We start from the raw sequence: 23,285 nt of genomic DNA on the forward strand, positions 1-23,285 counted from the left end.
TTTGAGACTGCTGCATCCCTCTGCAAGATATCTCACTATTTTTGACTTTTCTGAGCCTGTCAAGTCCTTCTTTTGACCCATTTTGCCAAAGGAAAGGACGTTGCCTAATAATTATGCACACCTGATATAGGGTGTTGATGTCATTAGACCACACCCCTTCTCATTACAGAGATGCACATCACCTAATATGCTTAATTGGTAGTAGGCTTTTGAGCCTATACAGCTTGGAGTAAGACAACATGCATGAAGAGGATGATGTGGACAAAATACTCATTTGCCTAATAATTCTGCACTCCCTGTATATAGGAAAGAGAGAGAGGGAGATGTAAAAACATATATGTCTAGACCAGTCCATGTATGTCTGTGTACATGGACTGGTCCAGACATATGACTGTATTTGTGTGTGTGTGTGTGTGTGCGTGTGCGTGTGCGTGTGCGCGTGCGTGTGCGCGTGCGTGCGTGCGTGCGTGCGTGCGTACGCCTGTGTTTTTTCTCTTAAAGTAAGATGTTCTTAAGGGAAATCAAAGACTTGTCTGGCCAGTTGACTGTAGACACAGATGTGTCGTCATTTATTAAATCTCCGTTTCCTGCCTGGAGCTCCAGCACAGATGTGTCAACTGGATTTTATGTGTTTACCCTCATCACTTGGGTGGGGACATGGATTTCTGTAGATGTGTGCTGTCGTATTTTTCACAAACATGCGCTCACTTGTGAACACACATGAGCAGAAAGAAAAGAACAGGGTATTCTGATGTTAATCACAAGTGGTAAATTCCACTAAAGGTCAGTTTGGCTGTTTTCAGTGACAGTTTTTAGCACTGATGAAACCTGATTTAAAAGGACATGGATGTGTATTATCTGTCCATATAGGCTGCAATTGAAATGAAGGAATAGATTTTTCTATCAAATTCCTCTGGGGCTCAAACTAATACTGCATTTTCATTGCAGTATCAATTACTTTTATCTATATATGTCAGAAAACAATTTTAAAAACTGCTGCTTAGAATTGAACACAGATCAAAAAGAAAAAATTCAAATAACCTGCTTTAGTTTACTTATCCAAAACACATCAACTTTCCTATCAAACTTGACAACAAAAAGTAGCAAATATTTTTTAAAATAGACTGTTGCATTTCTGGTTTAAAAAAATTGAAGCCATTTATTAATTAATCAATAATTGACTGCACACCTAACACAATCTAAATGGGTGACCTCTACAAAAATTATCCACCTCACAGTTGTTATACAATTTAAAAAATTAACTATAGTCTAGCCCAGGGGTCCCCAATCCCAGTCCACGAGGGCCGGTGTCCCTGCAGGTTTTAGATCTCACCCTGGGTCAACACACCTGAATCGCATGATTAGTTCATTACCAGGCCTCTGGAGAACTTCAAGACATGTTGAGAAGGTAATTTATCCATTTAAATCAGCTGTGATGGATCAAAACCTGCAGGGACACTGGCCCTCGTGGACTGGGATTGGGGACTCCTGGTCTAGCCTGTAAACATGCAACATGTACACTAACAGTCACCATTGAAGTTGAACATTTTAACATGGCCATCTATAGAGGGACTGAACTGCATTTAAAGGCAACCTCAAGTGCTATTATATTGGTTATAATCATGCTAATAACCCCTCTTTAAAAAGTTATTTTAATTTTTACTTCTTTACAAATTCTGTAAACCTTTAAACATAACTTTTGACTAAGCTTTGTCTGTCCCTTGTGATTTTCTTTGAAAGGTCAAATTCACATTTTACTTTTTAAGTTTGTGTGTGTGTGCGTGTGTGTGTGTGTGTGTGTCTGAATCAAAGATAGGCTGCTGTTTGTGCTCAGATGGCCTCTAAACTTAATTACTTTCACTGTGAATGAACCAAAGAAATGGTTCTTACTGTGTGAGGTTTTACCTTAGGACATGGTTTATTGATTATTACTTCTCACTGTGTGTTCACAGATATGCACATTGTTGGACTTCAACAGATTGAAGTCATTATCATAGTGCCAAGGAAATAACACTGTTTGTGTGAGTCATTTGAGGTGTTGTTTTAGACTGCAGCACACTGTCTCAGTGTTGCTGTAACAAGCTGAGACTCTGCAGGCCTTTACGCTAAACACTGAGGAGAGAGCGATAAAGCCTGATAGAAATTCTTCAATTAATTTATTGGCCAAATCATATAAGATAGTATTTAATTATGATGCTCAGTGTATTGAAAGCAAAAATTATTATTTCTTTTTTTTTTTTATGTAATTCAATTGTGGCATAAATTCAGAATAACATAACATTGTGTAAGTCATGGTACACAACGTAATCAGACTGTGTGTAAAAGAATAAAGTAGCCACTTTGATATAGCACATTTAGTAAGCACTTGAGGAAAGTTGATCAATCCTCAAGGTTGCCATGCTTTAATGGCTGTTGGACTCTATTTAGGATCATAATTTACAAAATGAATTTTGTGCTTATTCAATTAGATAAAGATCTTGTTGTTAAGAATATAGACTGACCAGGAAAGTGTTTACTGTGTTCATAAACCCAGGGATTTTTCTTTCATAGACTTTTATATGGTAAATGGTAAATGGCCTGTATTTATATAGCGCTTTTACTAGTCCCTAAGGACCCCAAAGCGCTTTACATATCCAGTCATCCACCCATTCACACACACATCAACACACTGGTGATGGCAAGCTACATTGTAGCCACAGCCACCCTGGGGCGCACTGACAGAGGCGAGGCTGCCGGACACTGGCGCCACCGGGCCCTCTGACCACCACCAGTAGGCAACGGGTGAAGTGTCTTGCCCAAGGACACAACGACCGAGACTGTCCGAGCCGGGGCTCGAACCGGCAACCTTCCGATTACAAGGCGAACTCCTAACTCTTGAGCCACGATCGCATATTTCAATTAGAGGAGTCACCCCCGGCTGGTCATTGGGACAAATACAAATGGATTTAGGCACTTCAGTGTTATCTTTACTTTTCAGACCCAGGACTAATGCCACTCCTTGCTTTCACCACAGAATACTCTCTAGTTTAAATAATGTTAGGTCCCAGTCACACAGGCATAGAAACTGCTTGGCAATCGCCTGTGTTCCCCAACCAGTTCCAAGTGTTTGCTGGAGAATGCTTGCCATCAGTAAAATTGATCCCAACAAGATATATGCTGGCACACTGAAAACCTTTTTGTGATTGCTTTGGTTGCTAGCAGATTGCCATAATCAGCCATAGTTTGTATGAAAGACGCCAACTAGTCTACAGGTAATCATCAACCATTCATTAAATTACTGAAACTGAAGAATGTCACACAAACTGGAAATGTCAACTGTTTGTCTTCAAATTATATACAATTTGAAATCTTTTGGTTTCTTATTGTCTAAAATGCTGTTCTCTGTTTCTGGCTTGCATTTGTGCTGTTTGGTGGTTAGTTAGTGTTTGTAGAAAATTTGGTATCTTCCATGCAAATTGCAATTCCACTAGTCTGTGAGTCTGCTACTAAATCAAGCAATCAAAGAGGTTTTTGTTATGGCAGTTTCACCCAGCAGTAGACAGCGATCTCCACCAACCACTTGCCACCCAAGTGGGGAATACATATTTTTTTGCTAGTGACTATAGGTTGCCAGGGGTTCATCAAGGCCTCTTGGCCTGCATGACTGAGGACTTACCAAGATAGGTGCACCCATATCTGGTATATATTTCCCTTACTTCTGGGATCTGTCATGTATAGATACATTAATTAATAAGACATATGTCAGTACACACTGCTGCTCTTGTCTCATTCTCTTGTTTAATTTGAAACAAACCATTGCTCACACCTCACATCTTTTTCATATGCCTCCATTGATAGCAAACAGATCAATCCCAATAATCTCTAGATTAGTTATGAATCAGTAGGCTGCTTTTAAATTACTAAGGCAAAAATGTAGTGGGTCACATTTTATTATTCTTGTCTGCTTCTCATATTTGACAGAAAAAATCTGAGAAGCAGACAAGACTATCTGACATGGATCTGACATTCCGTGTGTGTGTGTGTGTGTGTGTGTGTGTGTGTGTGTGTGTGTGTGTGTGTGTGTGTGTGTGTGTGTGTGTTAGGGCTGCCACGATTAGTCAACTATTCACGATTACGTTGACTATCAAAATCGCCTAATTTAATACTCGACGCATCGTTTGAAGCTTTGTAAGATCCCAAAAGACGCAGGAAATAATAGTAGGATTTAAGAGTGTAATAATGGACTGAAACAGAGGATGGCAGCACTGCATGGACAAGAATGCCAGCTGCCGTTAAACCCTGAAGATAGAGAAGCTGTGTCCGGTATTGTAGCTGTGTCCAAATTCAGGAACCGCATCTTCCTGTGCCCGCAGTTGTAGGCCGATTACGTTACAGCGACACGACGAAGACTGACAAATGCGGCCGACAAATGCGGCCGGCAAATGTGGCCGACAAATGCACCCTTCGTTTCCCCAGATTTGAAGGATGGGTCGGGTGTATACTTCGTGGCCCAACCTATCCCTGAATTCATGCCACAATGGTGGTATCTAGTTAGTTTTAATATTACTCTTATTATTCTTTCTGGGTCACAAAATAAACGTTTAACATATTTTCAGGCCAGAATGTAGCTGTGTAAACTTCAAATATCTGCTCAGTTTATCAAGACACCACATATTTTCAAAAGCGCTCCAACGTTTTCAGAGACGTCTGTTACCCACCAGCTCGATAGCTAGCCGGGGTTCAAGGCTCACTAGAGCCGGTGAGAACACCGGACTCCCGGAAAATCGTTTTCAAACCCACCCCCGTCTTTCGCTACTCAGATTAAACATGATATATAAGTCACTTAGATAACTTGAAAATGTTATTGTTTGGCTTTTTTCAGTATTTTATTTGTTCCTGAGTAAATCGGTTTAGCTGAGATTAAAGTTATTGTTTTTACACCACTGAATAAACATCAAGCAGACAACTGATTATCAGAAGTGTGAGATGCTCGAAAATATACTCCGGTGTCCTGTTATATTTTAGATAGCAAGGAGCAGACGGCTGAGTTTATTAAACTTCACCGAAACAATCTGCAAATTTCATTAAAATTTAATAAACTATCATCTTGTCTTTATTTTTAGTTAGCACATACCTTAAACATTTAAAGCTGTAAGCTAATGGTAGTTATATAAGAGCGGATGCATGCTGGTGCAATAACCTGTAGGTTTTACATCCAATGGATGCATGATCTGATTAGTCGACTAATCGCAAAAATAATCGGTGAGTAGTCGACTATCAAAATAATTGTTTGTGGCAGTACTAGTGTGTGTGTGGACATGAGTTCTTATTTTCATGCACATGCAGGCATGAAGACAGCAACGAGCGAGCTTAAGATGAAACCCTCATCTTGATTTGCATGGTATTATGCCTGAAGAAGCTCTGTAATTAGCAGGATGAGGGGTGCTAGAAATCATTAGGCAGCTCAAGGAGCTATAAAAGGGTTTCATGTGTTAACTAAAACAGAGTAATAATAGGGTTGCTAGAACCTGATACAAAGCTGAGGTGGTGGTGGCAGAGGGTCAGACTCTCACAGCAGGGTCTAAATAAGATGTGAAGGATGAGCTTTCACTCGTGGCGCCGCCAAGATGTGCGTGTCCTCCATTGGCAAGATTTTAGGTGGGAGGAGGTGATGCCTGTTTTCCTCACTTGTTTATCCTGCCTCCTTTCCCATTCTCCCTGAACTATCCCTTTCTTACCCAGAAATGACACTTTTATACAGCTGATTTGCAGCAGAAACAGAAAATAAAAACAGAATGTAATTTGTGTTTACAAAATGTAAACACAAATTACATTTTGAAGGAAAGCTAATTGCACAGACAGGATTATAGTTTCTATCAACATAACAAGGAAGTGATTAGTTATTTGGCATGTTAGACAATGCTTTTTTTTTTCCCCAAAAATTATAACTGATATCAATTGAAACTGATCTTATTTTTCTGAATACATTTCTGGCTGCTCATTATCTTTTATGTAAATGGATGGACAATTAAAACTGAAAGTGTGAACATTTTAAGAATGTAAAAATGTAAGAATTTTTTCACTTATTTTACTGGCAAACCTACTTAAGATCAAATTGGTCTGTGTACGGTTCATGAAGTACATTTATTTTGCCACCTCTGGTCTACATGATTGTGTTCCTGTTTATTATAAGCATGTGAATTATTGTGTACCTTTTTTTTGTTGTTTGTTTTTACTGAACACTGATCAATGTATGTATGTTGTGCATGTGTGATTTCAGGCTGCATCTAGTGCTCTAAGCAGTCTGGGTCATGTGTACACAGCTATTGGTGACTACCCTAATGCACTTGCCAGCCATAAACAGTGCGTGCTGCTGGCACGGCAAAGTCAGTGCAAGCTTTCCGAGGCTCGCCAGCTAGGCAACATGGGTGCTGTGTACACTGCGCTGGGAGACTTCACCAATGCTGTCCAATGCCATGAGCAGCATCTGGACATTGCAAAGGTATAGTGGTAATGTAATATATTCATATTACATTACCAATATGTTTTTCTTTGGTTTTCATCTCTTAAAAGGTGCAGTTTTAATTTAAGCTCTGCATATTTTAACCATGACAAGGCAACAGTATTTCTATTTAGCCTTTGGTGTTTTGAGATCTGTGCTGCTATTTTGTAAACTTTTGATATTTTTTCTTAGTCCTGCCCACATTTCCACAAAAGATTTGACTAAATCTGCACCATTTTCTGGTAAAAGGATATATTACACAAAAGTATAGCCCAGCTAAAGCTTTAGCTGATATCTTTTTAGCATTATATTTGTTTGGGATATATAAGTTGTTCCTTCACATTCTGTTAATAGATTTATTTTATTGTAACTACTTAATTAATTCACAAAAAGCACCTCTTGACTGACCACAGTGAATTTTGGAGTTTATCTCAAAAAGGTCATGCCTAAAAGATATAGTGGTTTGTTTTGACTCAGTTGAATAACCACTCTGCAGCTGCCACAAATACTCATCACAGCACCAAATTCAGATTAATCCACTGCTAGTCCCCCTGACTAACATTAACTAAAAGTTAGTGGCCAGAATTATGAATGCCTAACTCACTCACTAATACAACACTGGGTTTGATTTCTTCTTCTTCTTTCTTAGACATTCACACAACACATAGATTTACACAGTTTATATCAGGATAATGATTTCCTGAGAACCTAGCTTAAATACACTAAAGGATCATTTTAGCAATATGTCCATCTTTAACTGTCTGGGATAGCAAAAGAAAATATAAATGTTGTGATCTCTGTGGAAATTCCATTGCATGCCAATAAATAACCACAAAGGTAATTTCTTAGTGACGGTGAAATGGTGGTTTGTTTGGCAGAGTCTGGAGAACCGACGTGAGGAGGCACGAGCGTACAGCAACCTGGGGAGCGCTTACCACTCCCAGCGGGACTTTGACAAGGCCATATCGTACCATACAAGAGTGCTGGAGTTGGCCCAAGAGCTGGTCGACAGAGCAATTGAGATGAGGGCATATGCTGGTCTGGGGCACGCTGCCCGATGCATGCAGGTTGGTATATAACTATAAAGGTGTAGTTAACTGAAAAACAAATAACTACGAAATAATGAATCACAGTCTGATAAAAATGCATTATTTTTGTTCGGTTCAGGACTTGGAGAGGGCTCGTCAGCACCACCAAAACCAGCTAGAAATTGCTCAGGAACTGCAAGACAGAGCAGCACAGGGCAGAGCCTCATCCAACTTGGGTAGGTTTGATGGAGGGTCATAGAGGGGTCACCTGGCTGGAGGTAATAGGTTTTTTAATTTGGCGTCTGAATCTGGGATTTTGTTGTGGGAAACTAAAATGGTATGCCTTTTTTAGCTTTGGTCATTTTAAATGGCAAATCTATCTTTTACTAACAGTAAAATCAAAGTATGGCAGGTTTGACACACTGTGGTACTCCAGAACCTGTTGACAGCTACTGTGTAACAAAATTAATAAAAAAGTAAACCGTTATTTACTTTAGGTCTTGAGTGGTTCACTCTCTGTGCCATCAATAGCACAATACTACTCTCACTTGGATGTGCACCTGTGTATCCTATGCAGCTGCAAACATTTGATCAACTAAAACAGACATGTACACCTTTGGTTCCTGTCAACATTTTTTTCAGATAATAAGACTGCATCAATGCCATTCTTCCCCTTTTGGCAAACAACAGATTCAGCAGAGCTAATTTTCAGCTGCAGTCCATAGCAGGTACAGTGGGGCAAAAAAGTATTTAGTCAGCCACCGATTGTGCAAGTTCCCCCACTTAAAATGATGACAGAGGTCAGTAATTTGCACCAGAGGTACACTTCAACTGTGAGAGACAGAATGTGAAAAAAAAAATCCATGAATTCACATGGTAGGATTTGTAAAGAATTTATTCGTAAATTAGGGTGGAAAATAAGTATTTGGTCACCTCAAACAAGGAAAATCTCTGGCTCTCACAGACCTGTAACGTCTTCTGTAAGAAGCTTTTCTGTCCCCCACTCGTTACCTGTATGAATGGCACCTGTTTGAACTCATCATCTGTATAAAAGACACCTGTCCACAGCCTCAAACAGTCAGACTCCAAACTCCGCCATGGCCAAGACCAAAGAGCTTTCGAAGGACACCAGGAAAAGTATTGTAGACCTGCACCAGACTGGGAAGAGTGAATCTACAATAGGCAAGCAGCTTGGTGTGAAAAAATCAACTGTGGGAGCAATCATCAGAAAATGGAAGACATACAAGACCACTGATAATCTCCCTCGATCTGGGGCTCCACGCAAGATCTCATCCCGTGGGGTCAAAATGATCATGAGAACGGTGGTGAGCAAAGATCCCAGAACCACACGGGGGGACCTGGTGAATGACCTGCAGAGAGCTGGGACCAAAGTAACAAAGGTCACCATCAGTAACACACTACAACGGCAGGGAATCAAATCCCGCAGTGCCAGACGTGTTCCGCTGCTGAAGCCAGTGCATGTCCAGGCCCGTCTGAAGTTTGCCAGAGAGCACATGGATGATACAGCAGAGGATTGGGAGAATGTCATGTGGTCAGATGAAACCAAAGTAGAACTTTTTGGTATAAACTCAACTCGTCGTGTTTGGAGGAAGAAGAATACTGAGTTGCATCCCAAGAACACCATATCTACTGTGAAGCATGGGGGTGGAAACATCATGCTATGGGGCTGTTTTTCTGCCAAGGGGACAGGACGACTGATCCGTGTTAAGGACAGAATGAATGGGGCCATGTATCGTGAGATTTTGAGCCAAAACCTCCTTCCATCAGTGAGAACTTTGAAGATGAAACGAGGCTGGGTCTTCCAACATGACAATGATCCACAACACACCGCCCGGGCAACAAAGGAGTGGCTCCGTAAGAAGCATTTGAAAGTCCTGGAGTGGCCTAGCCAGTCTCCAGACCTCAACCCCATAGAAAATCTGTGGCGGGAGTTGAAAGTCCGTGTTGCTCGGCGACAGCCCCAAAACATCACTGCTCTCGAGAAGATCTGCATGGAGGAATGGGCCAAAATACCAGCTACTGTGTGTGCAAACCTGGTAAAGACCTATAGTAAACGTTTGACCTCTGTTATTGCCAACAAAGGTTATGTTACAAAGTATTGAGTTGTATTTTTGTTATTGACCAAATACTTATTTTCCACCCTGATTTACGAATAAATTCTTTACAAATCCTACCATGTGGATTCATGGATTTTTTTTTTCACATTCTGTCTCTCATAGTTGAAGTGTACCTCTGGTGCAAATTACTGACCTCTGTCATCATTTTAAGTGGGGGAACTTGCACAATCGGTGGCTGACTAAATACTTTTTTGCCCCACTGTAGGTGGCATATCAAATGAATCAACAAAACCAAACAGATATATGTGGGCACAACTGAAAGACAGAAAGACATGTAAAATAAAACACATACCATACAAGACAAAGAGTGGGCTTACAGTACAGACAAAAAATTAAATAGACGAAATTGGCCAAAGGCTGGACCAGAGTGCAAAATATAACAGTGTGCTGGTGCACCACAAAAGGAAGTTAGATATTTTATTTACTTTTTTAATAGTAATAGTTCACAGGCATAATTCTCAACAGCATCCATCCATCCATTCGCTTCCACTTATCCTTTTCAGGGTTGCAAGGGGTGCTGGAGCCTATCCCAGCTGTCATAGGAGGAGAGGCGGGGTACACCCTTGACAGGTCGCCAGTCTGTCGCAGGGCTAAACAACAGCAATGAAATTAACAACGATAAGATGAAATAGACAAATGTGGGAAATGTAATCAATTTGCACTGTTACCCTAGAACAGGGGTCTGCAACCTTTAAGACCCAAAGAGCCATTTGGACCCGGTTTCCACGCAAAAGAAAACACTGGGAGCCACAAATACTTTCTGACATCTAAAATTAAGATAACACTGTATATATTGTTTTTTTTACCTTTATACTTTGTATAAACAACTAAGGTGTGTTGCTTATGAAATCCATGAAGTGCTACAGAGAAAATCACATTTTATTTATGTAATTAACACATTTTGAACTCTTAAAGAAATATAACAAAAGGAAAGACACCAAGCTGAAGTAAAATGATCCAGCAAACAAAAACTGTTGTGAGCCGCCCCCCTTATATCGCCTTTGGGCTTTTGGAGCCTTGACCTGACTTTTAAAAACTAATTGGAAAAAAGCACTATGCTGCTGAAAAATGAAAAATAGATATTTACAGAATTCTGCCTAAATATGTACTTTACCTGGTTAATGTGTGTGGCGGGCGTGGTCTGCAGCGCCGCTGCAGGGGAGGCGGACCCACCTAAGGGGCACCAGCAATCACGCCTCGCCGCCTTAACGTCTGTGCTATCTATGCTGTTGTGTTGGTATGTGTCGGGCTGTGAGCTGAAAAGCTGCAGCCGGCTGTATGTGTACAGCAACCGTGTGTGAAAAGTGGTCAATAAAGAGATGCTGAAAAGCATGTTCATGGAAACATTGTCGGGTCTGCCGTGATATGTTTACAATGGGACTTCTGCTCCTGAACCTCCGCACACAGCGTCTGCAAATTGGGGCTGTACGAAGTCACTTTCATCTTTACACAGGACTGTAAGCTGTCATCTGTGAGGCGTGAGCGGTGTTTGTTTTTAACATAGTTCACGGTGGAGCTGCTGACATAATGTGGATCCGAGGATCCATAATGGGCCTCGGTTGAAAGTCTCGATAAATGCACGGCGTTTCGGCGGGTACACCGGCTTCTGCGAGTGTGATGCTTATTTTGAGCGATGAAAAAATAATAGAATATAATTTTATTTTTATATTTCAATATTAAAATTCAAATTCAAATTTTTATTTGTCACGTACACAGTCATACACAGTACGATATGTAGTGAAATGCTTGGACAACTGCTCGAGACCTAAAGAAAACAAAAAAGGAAAAGGCTATGAATAAGAAAGGAAATAAATATGAAAAATTAAAAAGGGTAAATTTAACTAGGAAGGAATAAAATATAAATTAAGGTTAAAAATGAAATAACTGTACAACACAAATTAGAATGAAGGGTAAATTTAACTGGGAAGAATAAGATAAAGATAAATATATAAATTAAAGTTGAAAATAAAATAACTGTACAACAAAATACACAATATAGAACTATATAAGAATGTATGAAGAAATCTAAATATAAATAAATATATACACAATAACAGCAGCTGTACAAGTATTAACCGGAAATGAAGAATATAGTGACCAGTGTTGTGCAAAACCAAAGTCCAGAAAGTCCAGTGTGTGTGTAAGAACCATATGTGTGGGTCAGTACTGTGTGGTGGTGTGATTGAGAGACCGTATCGCCTGCGGGAAGAAGCTCCTCCTCAGTCTCTCTGTGTTGGTCTTCAGGGAGCGGAATCGCTTTCCTGACCTCAACAGAGAGAACAGTCTGTTGTTGGGATGGCTGAGGTCCTTCACGATCTTCCTGGCCTTGGTCCAGCACCGCCTGCTGTAGATTGAGTGCAGGTCAGGGAGCTCGGAGCGGATGGTGCGCTCAGCTGACCGCACAACCCTCTGTAGAGCTCGTCTGTCCTGCATGGTGCTGTTCCCGAACCAGGTTAAGATGTTTCCCGCCAGGATGCTCTCTATGGTGCACGAGTAAAAGTTCCTGAGCACCTTGGAGGGCAGTTGGAAGTCTCTCAAGCGTCTGAGGTGGTAGAGACGCTGTCGGGCCTTTTTCACCACGGTGTTGATGTGACAGGACCATGACAGGTCCTGCGTGATGTGAACTCCGAGGTATTTGAAGCTGTCCACTCTCTCCACTGGGCACTCGTTGATGACGGGGTCTGGTAGTTCCTCTCCTGCTTAGTGCTGAAGTCCACTATCAGCTCCTTTGTCTTACTGACGTTTAGAAGGAGGTTGTTCCTCTGGCACCAGTTCTCCAGATTCCTAATCTCCTTCAGGTAGGCCGTCTCGTTGTTATCAGAGATCAGGCCCACCACGACGGTGTCGTCAGCAAACTTGATGATGGTGGTGGAGCTGGTAGTGGCCACACAGTCATATGTGTACAAAGAGTACAGCAGGGGGCTCAGAACACACCCCTGGGGGGCTCCAGTGCTGAGAGTGGTGGAGGCTGAGACATGTCCGCCCATCCTTACTGCCTGTGGTCTGCCAGTTAGGAAGTTGGAGATCCACTGACACATAGATGAGCTGAGTCCCAGATGCTCCAGCTTGGTGGTGAGTGTGGAGGGAATTATGGTGTTAAATGCAGAGCTGTAGTCTATGAAGAGCATTTTAACATAATTCCCCCTTCTAGTGTCCAAGTGAGTGAGTGATGTGTGGAGGAGATGAGAGATGGCATCGTCTGTGGAACGATTTGGACGGTAAGCGAACTGTAGTGGGTCCAGTGTGTCTGGTAGTGAAGAAATGATGAAGTCTCTGACCAGGCGTTCAAAGCACTTCATCACTACTGAGGTGAGGGCTACAGGGCGATAGTCATTGAGAGAAGCAGGGTGGGGTTTCTTCGGGACAGGAACAATGATGGACTCTTTGAAGCATGTGGAGATCACCGACTGAGATAAAGAGATGTTGAATATCTCAGTGAACACAGGAGCTAGCTGGTATGCGCAGTCTCTTAGGATACGACCTGGGATGCTGTCTGGTCCTGCTGCTTTCCTGGTGTTCACTCTCTTGAAGGCTCTCCTTACGTCATGCTCGGAGATGACGAGCACGTTTCCGGTGCTGGCAGTATCTTCCTGTCTGCAGCCGTTAGCGCCGCTAACACTAGCATTGTTGGAGACCTTATATATTACAATAATCTTCCAATTTAGAACTACAAGTTAAAAAAGAACTAACATAAATAAAATACACTTCAGCTAAATACTTCTAATTTATTTTCCCAAACCATGCAGAGCCGCACTATAGGGACTAAAGAGCCACATGCGGCTCCGGAGCCGCAGGTTGCCGACCCCTGCCCTAGAAGGTACATAGACGACAAGAGGGACGGTGTAAAATTGCTATTTCTATGCTTTGTACCTTAGAAAGAAAAGAGAAAAAAAACGGAGGGCCCCTGCCTCAGATGAACAAAAGAAGAAAAGGCTTTTGAAATTCTACAGTATGCCTTTAAATCACTAGTTCATATTCAGTTCATTCCATGATCTGGCATTATAGTCAACAGCAAGCGAGACACTGATGTGAGAGTGCTAAAAGTTTATTCACAAAGTATACACTCATTCAGGAAAGAATGATTGAATGAAAGATGATGGCTCTGGGATGGGATGGGTACCTCCCGTTTCCAAGATTGGTGGGGGTACTGGGAATGGGGGGCTCGGGTGGGTGCCTCCTGGAACTGGTTGTCATGTGCCATCGGGGGTGTGCTGTGGTGCCTGGGTCTTTGCTGGCTGGTGTCCCTTTTGGGCTTCGGGTCTGTTCACTTCCCTGTGCTGTGGCCCTTCTCTCTGGGTGCCCCTGACGCATCTATGGGTCTGCTGGGTTTTTTCCCCACACTTCATGCTGGTGTTTTGGCTTCTTGGCCTTTGCTATTGATTGCGACCACCTGGGTTTTCTAGGTGCATGTGGGTTCTCTCTTTGTTTGGATATTTGAACTCTGGTAATTCGGGATGAGAGATGAGGTGTCCTCACAGGACAGTTTACCTCATTGTCTGGTCTTATCTGTGCTTGTGTTTTCATCCTTGATTAAATGTTTGGTTTTATGTGACATCATCCTCAAATCTGAAAGTCTTCACAGGCCCTCAGTTTGGTATGAAAAACCCTTCAAGTGATATAAAAAAATACAAAACTGCATCCTGTGTTTTATTCAGAAGATATTTAAGAAGCTTGATCCCTGGGAGAGACTGACTGGGCTCTTGTCCTGGGCTAGGACAACTCGGTCTACATCGATCTGTAACATTAAGTACACACAAAGCATTATTTGTTTGTTATATTGCAGACCTGTGTGAGTTTGCACTAGCTGTAGTGGCCTAGTACAACACGTAGATGCTGCAGTTTTGACATCTTGTTAAATCAAATTCAAGGATGGGAGCTTTATATCATGCGATGGTCCTGCTTCTTAAGGGCCTATCATTTGACTGCAGTAGCGTCTCTCTGGACAATCAACACTCATGTTTTATTAAGTGGTTTCTGGTTTCTGCGGCCACAGTGATATCTGAGATGCTGTGAACCTGAATCCATCGCTGAATGGACAACTTGCCACGTTGTGCATGTATACGGCACTGTGCACTAAAAGTAAAGTGAGGATGCCATCTTAGATTTCTGGGGATTTAGACTGTCTCAATGTTTTTTATTTTTTGTTGACTTTTTTTTTTATTGTTTTGCAACTTAAAATAAAAGGGAAGCTAGAATTCTTCTTTCTGGTGTTCTGAACTGCAGCGCCCTTCTTCAATTCCTAAATTTGTTCAAAGAATGGAAATACAGTCATGGAAAAAAGAACAGATGCCATTTGACAATTTAAAGTTTTTTCATGGACACAAAAAATGTATTTGCTCATTACTAGGGCCATATTCCAGGAAAAAGAGTTGATAGTGGGAAATTTACACCATAGCTACACTCCAACTGCAAACCCAGCTGAAAACCCTACGACGTAACCTGATGTGCACCTCCCTAGAATTTAAACTACACCTCTCATTAAAATCGCCTGCAAAAATTGGGATTTTCAGCTACTTTTTTGCCATGCATTTTTTTTAAGGTATCAGTGACAGAATAACAATCATCTTCTGAGTTCAAGGAATAATAATCATAGCATCATAGCAGTGTTCACAAATGTCAGGAAGTTAAATGCGAAACAGTTACTATCACTATCAACGTTAACTCAATAAGAAAAAAATCTCTTCTATGGTTGTAAGAGAGCCATGAGTGAAGACTGATATTAGAACAAATTATAGGCTAAATGGTTACACTGAGGGGCATTAAAGAACAGTTTTTATGTAAATCTCAAAAATGAGCACATTAAGCGTTCACTGAACAGTTTATGCCAACATAAAGTGTTCCAAAAGTAGTTTTTTTATTTAATAAATGGTGGAAAATAAATTAACCCTCTGCAAATACCTCCTCTGATCAGACTTTGAAATGCCAAAAAAACTGCAGTCCTACATGAAGCTGGTTCTAAAAAGCAAATCACTCCCATGTTAAAATGCCAAACTTCACAATATTAACAAACACTATGATCTCTTCCAAATATGAGACATTCTGGCTCCAAAAACCAACATGGCAGCAGGAAAAGAAATGAGGCCTTATAACGTAAAGCCCAGAAATCAGAGGATAACTATATAATGGCTTTATCTATCTTTTATATACAGTCTATTAAACTCTGCTCAGGTAATATTGTGCGATTTCCACCACTCTTCTCACTTTATGTCACTGCAGAGCTTTTTTGTAGGCAAATGAGTGAAAATTGCTTTATTTTCTATCTGAAGTAAGTAAAAGGAAAACATGCACACTGCAGTGGTTCAATAGATACTTTGATGTGTGACTATAGGCTACTGCTGAAGTCGCTGACACTCTCCTGACAGATGAGCTTCAGTCTGTGTTTCAGATCAATGATTCACATCATCATTTATGGATGATTACGGTTCTTTGACTCTGAATGCTGACTTGACAACCTTTCACTCTGCTCTCCTCTGATATTTTCTCTCCTCCTTTCCTCTTCTTCTCTTCTTCAATTTCCAACCCTAATTTCTTCCTCTCATTTCATCTTTTGTTTCATAATGATTTCGTCCCCTATTATCTTTTACCTTATTTTGTCTTTACACTCACTACATTTCCCATGTTTTCATTACTTCATTCTTCCTCTTTCTTTTCTTCCTGATTTTACTCCTTCCTCCCTTTCTCTCTGTGCATTCCTTATCTCCTTGCCATTCTTTTTTTCTTCTTCTTGTGTCTCCTGTTTTCTCCTTGCTGTGTTTTTTTTCTCCTGTTTTCTTGGGTTTCATTCTCTGTTTACTCTTAGTCCCCTCTTTTCCAGTCTGACCTTTCCCTCTTATTTTCTTCTTTCCTCACCTTTTTGTTTTCTTCTTATATCTCCTTCCTTCACCTCTTCCTTTCTGTATGAAACATGAAATTTGGAGATTATCTCAACCTAAATTAGACCATATAATACTTGTATTGTATTTTACATAGCAGCACCTTTAAAGTCCAAAAATAACTAAACTAGGCCAGTGTCTGGCTGCCCAGTGGAACTCCTTAGTGATCTGTGATGGTACCGTTTAAATCTTAATTACCCTTTTTCTTGTGTTGGTAGCACACCATGCAGTATCTTGTGTTATTGTATGTCTGCCTTTGACTGTGACCCAGTCCACAAATCTTTGTCGCTCCTCTCAGGGTAGTCCCATATGAACGGACTCTTGTGGCTCCTCCTGGCTAGGCTAGGCATCACAGTGACTTGATAGTAGGGGTATGATAGTATGATAGCCCCTTTCCTGAAGGCTACAACTGACACCAGTCTGTGTCCACTGCTTGTGAAGCTCTCCCGTGTTACTGAATCAACTTTTACTGACGATGCTCTCAAGCTGTTTCCTGTTGTTTGTGCGCTTTTTCTTGCTATGCTTTTCCCTTCCAGTGAGCCTTCCCTTGGTATGCTTTAATACAGCACTCTGCAGACAGCCTTTCTTGTGGAGAGTGTCAGTGTCTCTACATCTGGTCAACTGTTAAGTCAAGCAGTTTTTCCCACAACTGATTCTGTGTACTGAACTAGAACAAGACATATATGGAAATTATATTTTAATTTCAAATGAAAGATACTTACTGATTCTTTGCTACTATGGGCCTGAAGATATGGTCCATTACTGTAAGAGTACAGCGCTCATTTAAGGATCCAGAAGATGGTTTCCAGTATACCTCACTCGGTTAAGCAGGTGACCCATGTGCTGTAAGGCTGCTGCAGATGTCAATAAATGCTCCAAACCAGAAAGCAAGAAAAAAAAAAAAACGACCCAGAAGACATGTGTGAAGTAATTTCTTTGCCTACTTGAATAATAAATTCTTTATATTTAACTTACTCTCTACAATATTCCAAAATGTATGTGTGTCTCTCTCTCATCTCGAGTTATTTGCTAACTTTAGCTAATAAACATGTATTCTTCTTTATGATGGTCGGACAGAAATAACTGCATATAGTCCATGATATGTAGCTCCTGACCCACAAGTTGCCACACCCAATTTCATTCACTGATGACAGAGCAATTTTTATCCTACTATGGAGAAAGGGGACTGTGGATCACCACTCTTCTCCTTTCTAATCTCTCTATGCTGTCTCAGCTGAATACCTGTCATCAGATCTCAGCTAATTTTCCACACCTCTAATCCTTGCAGCACTGCTGTCTTCACACTGTGTCCCCTCCACGCTGGGGAATCCCACAGAATCTGTAGGAAATCTACAGGCACCCTTACACCTCAGAGAAGTGTGGCTTTAGGTTAGAGGAAGATTGTGCATGTGCTAATGTGCACACCTGTGTTTGTAGAGTTTAGGAGGATGTGTAACCAGTGATTCTAGCCAGCTCTGCAGGCTTCTCCGTAATCCTCTTAATGCAAGACCCCGATGAACAAGGTCTTCCTTTCTATATCACCAACCTCCTCCTCCTCCTCGCATAACCCGGTTTCTACATATTGTTGCCAGCAGCGTTTATGAGACCTTTTTAAATTCATGTACATTTATATTAACAATGTGACTTCATGTTTGTTTAAAACATTTAAGGTTGTTTGCTAGTTTGACAGAATTATTTTTTATGCAGTTCACACTGAAAGTAATTAGCAAATTAAATAAGGAAGTGTTTTTTTTCACCAAATGTTTATTTTGTTTTCTCTTAGCTTTCATTGTTTTAAAAGTAAATCGTGTGCTATTTGCATTTCCTTCAACCTTTATTGTGAAATCCTTTGCATCGTTAGATTTGAGTGCTATAAGCTAAATCACCACTGATTACCTTTCTGAGTCATGATGATGGTGCTGATGAGATATCAGAGATGAAGATGAGGTGCCGATGAAGTATTGAATTTAGATTTCAAATGCTTTTTTTAATAGTTGCAGTTCTTCTCATTGTATTGTGTAGAGACTGTAGAAGCAAACGGAGTAAACTCAAATGCGTCACATCCATGGTTAAGTCAATGTATGGATTTGAGCTTCAGAATCTAAACCCACTTATGACATTTCTAGTCTTTGGATTGGTTTAAACACTATTCTTTACGACCAAATGCCAAGACGTGACCTTTACTTACAATGCACTGTATGTCATTTAAAATTGTGGCATCAGCAAGTTCTCCAAGTCATAACCAGACCTTTTTTTAACCATTACCCCCCCATATATGTTTTTGTTTAGGATAAACAGAGAACAAGAATTTGCAAAAGATGATTGATATGAGAAAAATTATTTGAATTAAAACTCATGAAAACTGTTAATTATATTTTTATAATTATAATAATAATAAATTATAATTATGTGTCAGAAGGTATAATAAATACTAAGAAAATCTGAATTTTATAGCACCATGCTTAAAGGGGGCCCACTATGCTTTCCCTTACACTTAATATGACAAAAGAAGTATTGAAGTAGTAGTTCATTTATTTTATATGTAGCATATTGAATATGTTATATAAGTATTGGGTTCAGTGAGTGTACCAGGAATCCCTGTTAATAATAAATAAATAAATAAATAAATATATATATATATAAAAAGAACTCAGACTTCCGACTGCACTGAATACTCCATTTCTGGCAGTTTTTTGATACTCTTGGCACTGCATGATTTCAAAGTCAGGACGTCATTGTTGGGGCTTGCAGAGTAAAGGAATCAGATCCAGAAATAACAAAGTATGTCTTTTATTCAGACTGGGAAAGTCCACAAATTAACAAAGAACAAAATGAAGAAACATTATGGAATCACTTTTGGATCTAAATATGCAAGAAATAAACTTAAAATATTAACTGAAATTTAATGCAAACCATGAAAACAAAACTAACAATAGAATGTTAAGGCAATCTAAACTGGTAGCCAAAACTCCATAAATGTGAATCCAAAAACTCCCAAGCAACTTTTAAACCAAAACCAGGGACTTTGGCAGTCATAGAAAGAGTATGACTCTGTAACCTTTGGATTTGTGAATTATAGATATGAAATCAGCTTAAAGTGAAAGCATCTGTCTTATGAGAAGTGTAACGTCATGCACAGAAAAAGTCACTCCAGTTTCTTCAAACTCTGTCTCTGTTACGTCCCCTGTTAGATTCAGAAATAAATCCTACTTACAGGTGATCTGCTGCTTTTGTTGTATTTAAGATTGAAATTAACTGCAAGGATGCAAGTTAGGCTGTGGACTTCCACATGGAAGAGTGGGGGTTCCATATTAGCAGCTAAAACTCAAGAGGCTTAGAATAGAGGAGGAGAGAGCTATTTTAAAAGGTGGGTTTTTGTTGTTGTTGTTTTTAGGAACCCTGCCTGCACCCCTATCAAGGATGTGAATCTTTTTTTTAAATGATGATTTAGTCAGTCAATATTTTTAACACAATCTGTAAATCTTGATTTTGGACTGTTAAAGTCACACATTTGAAAAGTGTTTACAGTAAGAAATGTAGAGATAGAGGTGGACATGAGCCAAGGAGTTGGGAAGGATGGCTCACAGTTTACACTCGGTGGATCAGACCCCAGTCATCTCTCTCATTACACAGTCTGACATGAAGACCACATGTGACTTCCTCCATCTGGTGTCTGGATACCCCTCCGTATCCCTTCCTCCCCACTTATAACCCCTTCTCATCTGTTTTCCCAATGTGACTTTATTGTAGAAAAAGCAGATTTTATATAAGGCCTCATTTCAACATTTCTCAGAGCAGTTATAAATTATTCTGGCGCAGTGTAATTATTGTCTTTTGGAAATAGACTTCCTATGGATGGCATTATTAGGATTTCTGTGTGAAAAATTCAGGTTACTCAAACAGTTTAATGAAGGGAATCACAGGATGAATGTAGGTAAAAAGTTTTGCATTATTGTATTAATGCATTAACATGCATTATGTATAATAAAACAGGGTCATGTTTGAACAGTTTAATTCATTTTACAACGTTTATTGCCCATTTTCTAGAATTGTGCTAGCTGTACCCTCTGTCTTGTAGAACATGTACATGTAAATCTTGAAACAGAACTTGACTTTGGCCCACGAATCTCCACCCCAAAACTCCACACCTTTATTCTCACTCTAGCTTGCATTTGAACACTTGCAACCATGACTTTACCTTCTTCAACTGGTATAATGGCAGAAAACCAGTTAACAAAAGTTATTGTTTTAGTTGACCAAATTCACTAGAATATGGAATCTGTATTTCCCTGTATTGTGGTTTGATATGCCAATGCTACTACTAAGCAAGTTCGACACTGTTAGGCTTTCTTTGCGTGAGCTGGTGTGATAAAAATAAAATGCCATAGATACAGTGACAGGTATCATGGTGGTGGTTTTTAACTTTATTAACTAAGGCTTTCTGCTTCAGGATCTGAGATAAAGATCTGACTATTTTTCCACACAAAATAGATCGCCTACACCAATCTGAGGCATTATCAGAGTAATTGTCAAGGTCCTTGGTCAGTGACCCAGTGTTTTGTGTATTATTATTGTTATTCTATGATTTCTTCGTTGTATATGACTTCTAGTGTTCTGATTTCTGTTTTTGTATTCTAATTTTGTTCCGGTGTCCTCGTGTTTAGTATAGGTTTAGTTCTGTGCCCAGTCTGTTTCCTGTTTTACTTTGAAGGACAATGTATTCTGTTTTGCTTCCTCCCAATCTCGTCTTCGTACTTAGTGTCAGCTGTGTCTCCCAGGTGTTTGCCCTTTGCCCAGTTCCTTCTGTATTTAGTATCTGCGTGTGTTCCTGTTTGTCGTTGCATCGTCCCTCATACTTGCCTGTGTGTTCTGTTTCAGGCTCAGTTTCTAGCCTTCCCAGTTTAGTTTCTGTTTTGACTTATGTCAGCAATAAAGCTGAGGTCTTTGAGTTTAATTTTCACATCCACAAGTCTGCATTTAGGTCCTACTTTCCTGCCTGCCGCACACAGACCATGACAGTAATGTGTTATTGAGATATGAGAACAAAGACAGGAAGTTAAGGCCCAGGTGACACACACAGAAGAGCATTTACCAAAATAAAATAAAGTAGAAACAAGGAAGGGCACCTACACACATACAAAACACAGAAACACAAATTAAAAAGAAACACAAGAATACAATGAATACAAGAAACGATATCTGTATAAGTCAAAATAGAGACTATAACACAACATATATTATAAGAACATGGGGAGTTTACTTGTGGACCTCTTCAAAGACCAATTGTTTAAAAAAAGAAGAAGAAAAATTGTCAGATTTGGGCTGTAATGGAAATGTTAACAGCCAGCTTTCACTTTGAATGTAACCTTACTCTTCTAATCTTACCTTAACCTTGGGGGGGGGGGGGTTATTCTACTTTGTACTAATATGCCACTATAGGGAAGGCATAATTATAATTTTTTTCTTTCAATCTCCTTACAATCAGGCTTTTGGCATACATATAAACAGGGGTGCATATAAGTGGTCCGCAGGTGCACATTCGCTGTCAAAATAAAAGACGTGCATCAGATAAGAAGTTGCAACGCATGTTTGCGTACATAAGATTTTCTGGAGGAGGACAGACATTTGTTTAGAACTCTTAAAGATGTCGAAGAAGCAAGCTCCTTTAAGCAATTACTCTGGTGTTCTTCCACCTCCAAAGAAATGTCCAAAGGAGTCCAAACCACAAAAGAAGCGCGTATTCTCAGAAAAGTGGTTGCAGGAGTTGAGCTGGCTTCAAACAAATGATGAACGCACAGAGATGTGGTGCAGAATATGCCGTGAACATCCCACTCTAGCGGACAAAAACAGTGCCTTTTATATGTACGCAAATGCGCGTTGCAACTTCTTATCTGGTGCGCACCCCTGCATATAAATCACACTATATAGCATTAAGAGGGAAGATTACAGCTGTTCTATGTGTGTGTGTCTTTTGTGTTGAATCTTGATTGAAATGTGCTTGCTGTGATGGAAAGAATAACATAAATCATTCAAGGAAAAGTCATTGCATTGACTTTCATTGTGAGCAATTGTAGGTTTCACGTCTGCATTCAACTTTAAGCAGGACTTTACTGATGAAGGTAGAGCTCAATGTACAATGTGCATGGTTTTTATATGCCAAAGCAAAAATATGCCAATGAAATATGGTAAGATTTAGATTTGTGCAATGTTTGGAATAAAGTCTTACGGAGGAACTCATGTGCTCATTTTCTACTCTGCTCATTTGTTTTTATTATTGGACTCTAAAGTAGTATTCCATGTAGGGATGGGTATTGATAAGATTTTCACGATTCCGATTCCATTTTCAATTCTGTTTAACGATTCGATTCTTAATCGATTCTCTTATTGATTCTTTTAAAAAAAAGGAGAACACTAAGGTCGAATAGCTTAGAGCTTAGATCCACAGCCTACGGCTCTTCAATGGGGGTGTCACAGGGTTCCCGGGAAAAAAAATTGTAAATGTAAAATAATAAGATAAATATTCTTCTGTAGCAATAACAAAGTATAACATAAATTATTCTGTAGCAATTACACAAGAATATCCAGTAATGTCCCTGCCTACAATTAAACACATTCACTTACCGAAAATCGGGCATCTGCTGTGGGAAATGGGTGCAAGCCTTTTACCACAAACTCAGTCACTGCTCGGTGACATTCGTCTATCCTGGCCTGAAAGGAGATGCTACCGGTAGACTGCAGCGAGAACTGCCAGCATCTGAGCCAACCA

General features: G+C 40.1%; 1 protein-coding gene across 4 annotated transcripts in view; it reads left to right on the top strand.

Moving 5' to 3' along the window:
* ttc28 (tetratricopeptide repeat domain 28) overlaps positions 1-23,285 on the top strand; it is a 163,909-nt gene that overhangs the window by 106,328 nt on the left and 34,296 nt on the right. For all 4 annotated transcript variants that reach the window (XM_086301526.1, XM_086301528.1, XM_086301530.1 and 1 more), the window contains 3 exons: positions 6,260-6,481; positions 7,360-7,548; positions 7,649-7,745. In XM_086301526.1, coding sequence (XP_086157652.1) covers positions 6,260-6,481; positions 7,360-7,548; positions 7,649-7,745 — 508 coding nt within the window. The remainder of the gene's footprint in view (positions 1-6,259; positions 6,482-7,359; positions 7,549-7,648; positions 7,746-23,285) is intronic.

The sequence above is a fragment of the Aulonocara sp. 'chitande type north' Nkhata Bay genome, linkage group LG7, assembly GCF_057382095.1.
Source record: "Aulonocara sp. 'chitande type north' Nkhata Bay isolate Kocher_YH1m ecotype deep benthic linkage group LG7, A_spYH_male_GT1.1, whole genome shotgun sequence".
Taxonomy (NCBI): Eukaryota; Metazoa; Chordata; class Actinopteri; order Cichliformes; family Cichlidae; genus Aulonocara; species Aulonocara sp. 'chitande type north' Nkhata Bay.